The sequence below is a fragment of the Buceros rhinoceros genome, unplaced genomic scaffold (genome assembly GCF_000710305.1).
Source record: "Buceros rhinoceros silvestris isolate BGI_N320 unplaced genomic scaffold, ASM71030v1 scaffold40809, whole genome shotgun sequence".
Lineage (NCBI taxonomy): Eukaryota > Metazoa > Chordata > Aves > Bucerotiformes > Bucerotidae > Buceros > Buceros rhinoceros.
The window spans coordinates 16,697-24,893 of NW_010431675.1; the positions used below are offsets into that span (position 1 = coordinate 16,697).

At 41.3% G+C, this 8,197-nt stretch overlaps 1 protein-coding gene across 1 annotated transcript; it reads right to left on the minus strand.

The window, feature by feature from the left end:
• Positions 1-2,046: 2,046 nt before the first annotated feature.
• LOC104499916 (1,25-dihydroxyvitamin D(3) 24-hydroxylase, mitochondrial) lies at positions 2,047-8,033 on the minus strand. Its single transcript, XM_010143489.1, has 9 exons — positions 7,922-8,033; positions 7,117-7,213; positions 5,982-6,073; positions 5,110-5,221; positions 3,580-3,725; positions 3,097-3,263; positions 2,890-2,968; positions 2,263-2,457; positions 2,047-2,157 (listed from the first exon to the last, which is right to left on the minus strand). Exons 1-9 carry the CDS (start codon positions 7,964-7,966, stop codon positions 2,047-2,049), a joined length of 1,044 nt encoding a protein of 347 aa, XP_010141791.1. The 5' UTR covers positions 7,967-8,033.
• Between the last annotated feature and the right edge of the window lie 164 nt (positions 8,034-8,197).

The following is an 8,197-nucleotide window of genomic DNA, read 5'->3' on the forward strand; positions in this document are numbered from 1 at the left end:
CAAATGCTAAGAATGTGTATGATTTCAGAGCATGAAAATATCAAAATATCTATTCATGGTCATGTATATAAACCTGTACTTGAAACTGCATCGTGGGAAAAATAAACTAGAGACCATAACAGCTCACATACAGTATTACATGTAGGGCAGTGAGAACTTCAATCTTTAGATACAGGAAATCTCCACAAGAAATAGACCTCTTCAAAATGTTTAGGAACTTTATTTCCTGTGTTTCTTTGCAACATATATTTTATATCACTCGTCTAATGAAGTAACTATCCTGTTAGGATAATCATAATTTAATAGTGGCAGAACCGGTAGGATTCCAGGGATCCCATTTATGGATAAGGCCTTTCATGCAATAAAAAGCCACCAAGGGTTTACAATGAAGGGGTGATAAAATGGCTCGTGTGGGCGTTGGACACATGAAACTCTATGGGTATGAGCAGAGTATGTGGCAGGCACAGTGCTGCAACTGTTCAGAAAAAAGTACTGCATAGGAATGAGGAATAAATCCTGTCATACACCTTTGTCCTTATTTCCCTTTTATTAAGGGAGGGAGTAACTTTAGGGCAAGTGCACTTCTTCAGTCATGCTCATTTTTAAGCCCAGTTGTTAGCCTGGTTACAGACTGCCATCTTCTCAGTTTCATTCGTGACACTGGTAATTATTTGATGAGGACTAAGAGAGTTCCTTTTCCCTCAAGCTGACTGTTCAAACTGAGCTATCAGGGCCAGTTCAGTTGTGAGTGTTGTTCCCCCAGGTACCCTGTATGACACCCACAAACTGGAAAGGCGCTCTCCCCAAGATGGCCTGGTGAATAGCTTGAGCTATAAAATTTCACTGTGCACTTACAAAAACTACACCTAACACTCCACAGCTCATCATCCAGCTCCCTCCTGTGCAGCCCCTCAGCTGCACTGACTCCGGATATTTGTACAGGTATCTGAACGTGCATGGTATTTTTCTTTCCTTTTAACACTGCTAAGTACGGCTGAACTAACTAACCACATTTTCCCAACAAAACAGGGTGGAGCTTTTCTCGGTACTGTTTCTGGCCCAGCAGTTGTTCAAGGGACATGTGCTGCAGTTTCTCCACTGGTTACCATAGCCTTTGACCTGCCCAGTCAATGTACGTCTTTTCAGAGAAGGCAGTAGCGGGGTTGTCATTTACTTTCTTCAAGCTGTATTAAAGAGAAGAACAATCTATGTAGTGATTGATTATTTAAAAGCAACTAGCACTGAACAAACTTCAGCTAAAGGCCTTAATAACCTTATTCAGATTACACTGGGTGATTTTTTCCTGAGGTGTTGGCCTGCCAAAAAATATCTCCCATAGTACTTAAATGTCACTTGATTTCTAATTTGAGGACTTAATTCTAGATCAAACATACAGTTTTCCAATTTAGATTTTTATATAAATAAGCTTTTTTTATATTTGCATAAGCTTGTGAGCAAAGTCATTAAATTTTTTTTACAATCAATTTTTTTTAATACAAGCTAAACTTGTATAATGAGTTGCAACATTGCACAACTATTTACAAACAGATTTAGTCCCTTTGTCCTCCTGCTTAAAGTCAAGCTCTCTTACCTAAACTCAGTAGTGCATCGCTGTACTGTTCCTTCTCTAGGGCATTTGCTTTTTAATCTGTGCACTGATGCTCAAAATCAAATGCTATTTTTCAGGAACTATCTTCTAGAAATGCAGTGGAGAAGTTATAACAAAATAATTGCTGTTATTTTCACCAACTGGATATACATTTTGATTTCCCCATTGTTGATGTGCCTCATGCACAGAAGACATGCTCGCTTGGAGTTTAAAACTAGAGAGCTAACTTCAGAGCCATAAGCTTTACAAAATTTGTCTTCTTAGTACATAGAATATTCTGTTAAAAGTATCAAAACATGATGGCATTTAGGAAATCTCACATTGTGAGAATACAGTTTAGAAAAATGTCTGTACTCTTACACTGACCGTTCTATGAAAGTTCTAAATGAGGTTCAAAGAAAAGTCTCAAGTGCTCAGGAGACCTTTATGCACATACCTTATCGCCTGTGAAATGCAATGGGAAGCTCCCGGCTGGGAATCAGTGTTCCTGAATGGAGGGTTTCCACGGGTTTGTCGTCAGTTGCCACTATCTGGTATTTGCGGATGAGCTGAAACACCAACATTTCCGTTAGCACGCTCTGGCTGCTAGGTCCGAGGAGGCCCAGTGCTGAACAGCAGGCGATGCGTTCAGAACGCCCCGTCAGAGTACTCACCCAGCACAGGGCCAAGTGAAGCTGCAGCTCTGCTACGCGGCGCCCAATGCACATCCTCTTCCCAATGCCAAATGGAACATGAGAAAAAGGATTTATTAAGTTCTTCTGAAACCAGCGCTCTGGTTTAAACTGAGTCCAGCCATTAAAATACTCTTCATTGCAACCCAGGGCATAGCTGTTTATCATCAGTACTGTCTGTAAACAAAGCAATAGAGAGAGTCTCATTACAAACTGACTTAGAGCCTCCACGTGAATCTGCTTGTTAATGGCAGGAAATAAAATAAAGGCAACAGAAAAGGCAAGGCAGTTTCCTCAGAAGATGCCGTGTAATTCTCTGCAGATTAATTCAAACACAGAAAAGGTCACAGTTTCCTCAGAGAATCATGGGAAAGTTTGAAAAACTGTTGTGAAATAGCACACCGAAACACTTCTGTCTCAATCCAGCCGCCGTGCAGGCGGGTACAGTTTTCAGATTATGGGAATTCTTGGTGTGAATTCCTCAAACCTTATCCTGGAACTCGTCCTTTGGCAAAGTTGTTTTGAGACTGAAATATGACTGACTTCAGTAGTCTAGAGGACAGTTAATCAATGGCAGAACATTCTAGTAAGTTAAATGAATTTACTTACCCCTTTGGGCAGTACATAATCTCCCAGAACCATTTCTGTGTCGATAGTGCGAGTGGTAAACGGCACCGATGGTGTTAATCTACAGTGAAAGAAATAAAATGGGTTACATTTCCAGCATTTTTTCATCACGTATCTATCAAAGTTTGGTAAAAACTGGCAAAAAACTTTGTGATCATTGTGCCCTTTGCAAATTACTGAGCGTTTTACCTCATGGATTCTTTCAGACACGCTTTGAGGTAAGGCATATTCTTCAAGTTCTCAGCACTTGGACTCTCCTTAGCAGCCAAACCACTCTCTATTTCCTTGAAGAGCTTCTGCTGAACATGTGGATTGCGTGAAATGTTATACAAAGCCCACAATAAACTATTGGCCGTCTGAAAAAAAACCCAAAACCAAAGGTAAGGTCTCCATTTGTGGTGACAGAAACAAGAAGTTGTCAAAAGTTCAAACCAACGTTTATGGCTGGTCTCTGCCTTAGGATATTTTGTAAACCTGTGGCATTATGAGCCATCCCGGTTGTTCTCTAGGAGAAGAAAGAATCTAGTGATTTCAGGCAAAACATCACTTGCATTAGGTCACTGAAGCAACTACAGGGTTGGCTCACTCCCAGATGTTGCGATTAGGTGATGGAAGCAAGCAGGGAGTTGGAAGGATGCTGGTTTTAACAAGCCCTTGGAAAGTCAGGTTTACCGTTTCAGCTCCGGCGATCTGGAGCTCTGCGATGGCAGCATACAGCTCCTTCTTGGAAAGCTGTCCTCCCGAGTAGATGTCACACAGGAAATCCTCCTGAGGGTTTGCAGAGTGCTCTTCCAGTCGACAGTCAATTGACTTTTTGGCTGAGGAGGAAGGAGCAGGAGGTAATTAATGGAAAAATCACTAAAAATATTATAAAAATTTAAAAATGTCTCACATGCAGGATTTTGAAAGAAGATAGTGAACTGTGCTCTTTTTTTCAATGAGCATTATATAGAATAAATAATGGTATTTCCACTTACTAGGCAAAAAAAAATCAGTCACAAAAATCACTTATGAACAGAAGGAGCTCCTGCAAACGATTAGGAATTCTGCTTTCTTAAATCAGGAAAGGAAATCAGTGATGCATTGAGTGAAATATTTAGCAAACAGAAATACAAGTGTGTAAAATTTATTAGCTTGGATTTTCAAAGGGGGTCAAGGTGATAAAGAAAATCAAAGAGACTTAGCACTTGGACTCCCTGAGGGGAAATGTAAGCCTTTGGTTTACTAGAGGAAGGCAAAAATAGATGCCAAATCTCGACATGCTATTTTTTTTTAAATATAGAAGACAAAATTTTGCCACTCTTTCTCATGAATATCACAATTGTTAAGACCAGTTCCTAGGAAGGAGCTATTAATGTCAAGTGAAGGTGCCAGGCTGGTTTGTCTGAACAAAACTGGTTTAAAGTGTGTTTCCTAAAACTTATAATCTAAGAAGCAATAAACTAAGTGCACGTGGCTGGCATGACCAATCGTCCTGAAGTACCAAGTCCTTTAAGAGAAATATATCACTCAGAATTACAATCATCCAAGTGCCAAAATCTTTCTTAATCTTTAGCTATAACTGTCACTGTCTTGCAAAATATTGAAAAATATAAACTTAACTTCATATCTTGAGTTAGAGTAGTTTTTGTAACCTCGAGAGCCAATTCATCTTAAATAGACAGAAATGTTGTCAAAGAGCCAAACTATATCTTACAATTTAAATTGCTTCTGTTTTTAAGACTTACGACTATATTCCAGGTTGTTTAGAAAACTCTTTTTTTTTTTTTTTAAGCAAACTGGCTTTTGTTGTTGCATGTAGAATTCTTTTTTCTTGAGAAAAAACTCTCTCTTTGAGTTCCCCTTGAGGGAGGTCCCTTTTCTCACTCACAGACCTTGCCTTTAAAGAGATTATACACTTTCTGGCTCTTTACTCTCATGACAGATTAAAGTGGACTAATGACATTGTTTGCTCCCAAATTTCTGGGGCTTCCTGAGGATCAGGCATTGCCCCACAACCGGATCTAAGTGTTAATCATAAGAAAACAGTGCTGCCGTGCTGGGAATAGGTTTGTGGTTAGCTGCAGCAAAGGTGTCTCCGTCTGTGCTGAAGGCAGCTATTAACAGCAGCGTAGGGCAGCAGCAAGTACGAAGAAACTTAATTCCACCAAGCAGGAAACAGAGATGAAGGGAAAGGAGAGAAATTGTGTTTAAAACAATAACCTGTTTTAAATATATCATCCCATGCTTTAGTATGAGCTTGCCAGACTTTTGTGTTCAGACCCTTGTGAAGTTCCACAGGGGTCACCATCATCATTCCAAAAGTAGCCATCATCTGTGGTGGAGAAAGAGTTTTTGAAATCTTTCTTGAATTTATCTGCTTGCAATCTCTGAACAAAATTAGGCTGTAAAGTAGGAGATAGTTTTCAGGAATTCACAAGTGTGGCAGATTTTCCATCCTGGACAGAAAGGATGGGTCTGAACCTACTCAGACCATATCCACCTAAAAATTAGGGATGGCCAGTGGAGGACAGGAGGCATCTCCAGTGGAAGATTCATCCTGTCTATTTTAGGCACCTGTTTCAGAACGGGACACGCCACCCTTTGGCAGTGCCTCTCTCCCTTGACAACAGATGGAGCTAAAAAACTAGGCTAGGCGCCTATCTTTAAGATGGCTAAAATGAGGCAGGTATTTATCACCGCAATCCAAGCTGCCGCACAATGCACAGCGGCTGTGCTTGCAGGAATGACTAACTGCCAAATGCAGCGTATTTGCATGATCCCACACAGCTCCGAGTCCCGCCCAACAAACAGCAGTGTTGCACAACAGGTGTCTCAGAGCAAGAGGAAAGTTAACCAACCAAGCTGACAACCCCATTTCCAGCAGCACCCTGGTCCCCATGACAGCATTGTTCCCCCCATAAACGAGACATCTGGATGTGCAGGACTAACTGTGCACATCTAAGTGGCACTTCAGATGTGCGAGGCTGCCAATACACACGCAGCACAGAAGCTTGAGTTTCTCTCTGCCGGTACCTTCTTGTTAACAGTAGGGGTAGAAAATCACTACGGCCCCTGTAAAGACTCTTCCATACCGTTTTTACAGCCTTGATGAAGTTCAGACTTTCTTCTTCTACATCCTGCTGTAGGAGCCCAAACCTCTTTCCATACAGCACCAGACAGATACCTGTTGTTGAGCAATATTATCGTTAAATGATATAAACAGAAGGATTCATGGTGTCCACCATTTATTGCCAAAGATTTGGATTATCCTTCTGAAAAATGTTCTATGATAAAGACCTGTGAGAGCAGCATTTCAAAACATTGTCTGCACGTTTGCCTCAGCCCCAGGGAGCAGTATACCTAGCTAAGGTGCCCTTACAGTGGCGCTTTCTTCACAAACAAGAATCACCACTGATCCCCTCACAAGCAGCAGATCATTCTGTCAAGCAAGGCTGACACACCTGGCAAAGAAGCTTGTTAGTCAATGCCACCAGAGTCACAGGAAAACTTGGCCTGAAGAGGTCATCTACTCCAGCATCCCCACAGCATTACCACAGCCAGAAACCACTTGCAAACACTAGCAGCATCCCACACTCTACCAGATTCCACCTCTTTCCAACTGTTTTCTTTTCTTTTTTTTTAATTTGGGTTTTTTTGTGCTGTAACTTCCTATTTCCCTGTTTCCAAAAGCAGCCATGACCACTGACAGTGGAAAAAATCCCATGAACTCAGTACACAGGTTGTTGAGACGAGCCACCCCAGAGCAGACAGAGCTGGCAGAGCTTATTCAGTTATGCTCTATATTCAACCTTCCCTCCTTTGGGGAACCACTAATGCAGGTTCTTCTGCCCTAAGTCATTCCCGGTAGATGGTTTCTTACTGTGCTCTGAAAGGTTTCTAGAGATGGAGGCTCCTGTCTTGGTAACTTACTCCAGTGATTCTCAATCCCAGAGTAAGCATTTTAAATGGGATATTTCAACCCTTGTCTACAATGAGTACTTCTTTTTTCAAGCCACATGGGTAACCAGCCAGAAAAGTTTGTATAGATGCTGATGAATTTTGCGCATGTACAGATAGTCCCCTGACTTTTCTGCAATTGACTTTCCATGATATTGTAGCTGATAGTTTGGAAATAATCAGCCTACACATTCATCACTGATCATATTTTAACCAAAATGCCATGGCAGGTACAAAATGTATATCGCTCTCGAGCAAAAATCAACTTACTTTCAAATGACCATTTGTTGAATTCTGAATAGACATCTTCCATTCGCCCATGATGGTTACAGACATCATCTATTCTGTGCATGAAGTCAGCCAGGACCTAAGCAGTGAGGTGAAGAGAGAGAGAAAAAGGGAGTAAAATAACATCAACTAATAAAACCCCTGTGTGATTCAGCATTTCATCTGCCTCTTGAATAGATAACAATCTTGCATAAGAGAGGAATACTTATGTTTCCTACTCTTTAAAAAGATTTAATTTCCTCCTGTGTTAACACATGTTTGAATTTTACATGACTGTCATATTATTACTGCTTGTACTTCGATGAGCTGAGCTTTCCTCCACAGGGATGAAATGCTTCAGTGTGACACTGGGATAATACTAGAGTTTCACAATGAAGAGGATTAAGCTGTTTATCACAGATGCTCCTCAAACTCAATGAGGAACACGGAGGTTAAAGAAGGAGGTGTTCCCTGATGGGAGGAACGTGAGAATGAAGGGGTAAAGGCAAAAACACACTCTATGCAAGAAAAGTAAGCAAAACCCCTGTTTGCAGGAGCCTGTATCATTGTGCAATAACCTTATTGTTCTGTGGAGACTGACAACCTCATCTACAGGTTTCTGAGTGGTCAGACCCTGATAATCAGTTTCTACTTATTACTCCCTGAAAGATTTCAGAGTATGAACTCATGGTTTTACCACTGTAGAGCAAATTAACAGCTATACACGCAAATCGGATTATTTTATCTGCTTTCGTTTCCCAGGTTTCCAGGGGAGTGGGGACACAAAAAGAATCCCAAAGCACAGTACCTCATTGATTGCAGTATCCAGTTTCGCAACTTCCATGGGTTTCATTAATTTCTTTTGAAAGGCACTTCTTACCCTCTGCCAGTCCTTTCCTTCCCTAGATGGAATTAAAATCAGCGAGGTTGAAAAGAGAAAGGCTTAAAGAAGAAAGAATGAAGAAAAAAACCCAAACCTGCGGCATGTGCAACACCGGCAACATCTCCGGCAGCGCCTATGCGCTTCCATCGCACTGACGGGTGCAAACTTGACGCCGCAGCCGCTTCTTGGGGAACAGGGGGC

What these genes read in the sequence shown, in the direction of transcription:
- LOC104499916 (XM_010143489.1), bottom strand. Translation starts at nt 7,966, where the DNA reads ATGAAACCCATGGAAGTTGCGAAACTGGATACTGCAATCAATGAG. An exon ending in TGTCTGAAAGAATCCATGAG is followed by an intron (nt 2,969 to 3,096) that starts GTAAAACGCTCA and finishes CTTTCACTGTAG; the next exon opens with ATTAACACCATCGGTGCCGT. An exon ending in TTCACTTGGCCCTGTGCTGG is followed by an intron (nt 2,158 to 2,262) that starts GTGAGTACTCTG and finishes TTGGTGTTTCAG; the next exon opens with CTCATCCGCAAATACCAGAT.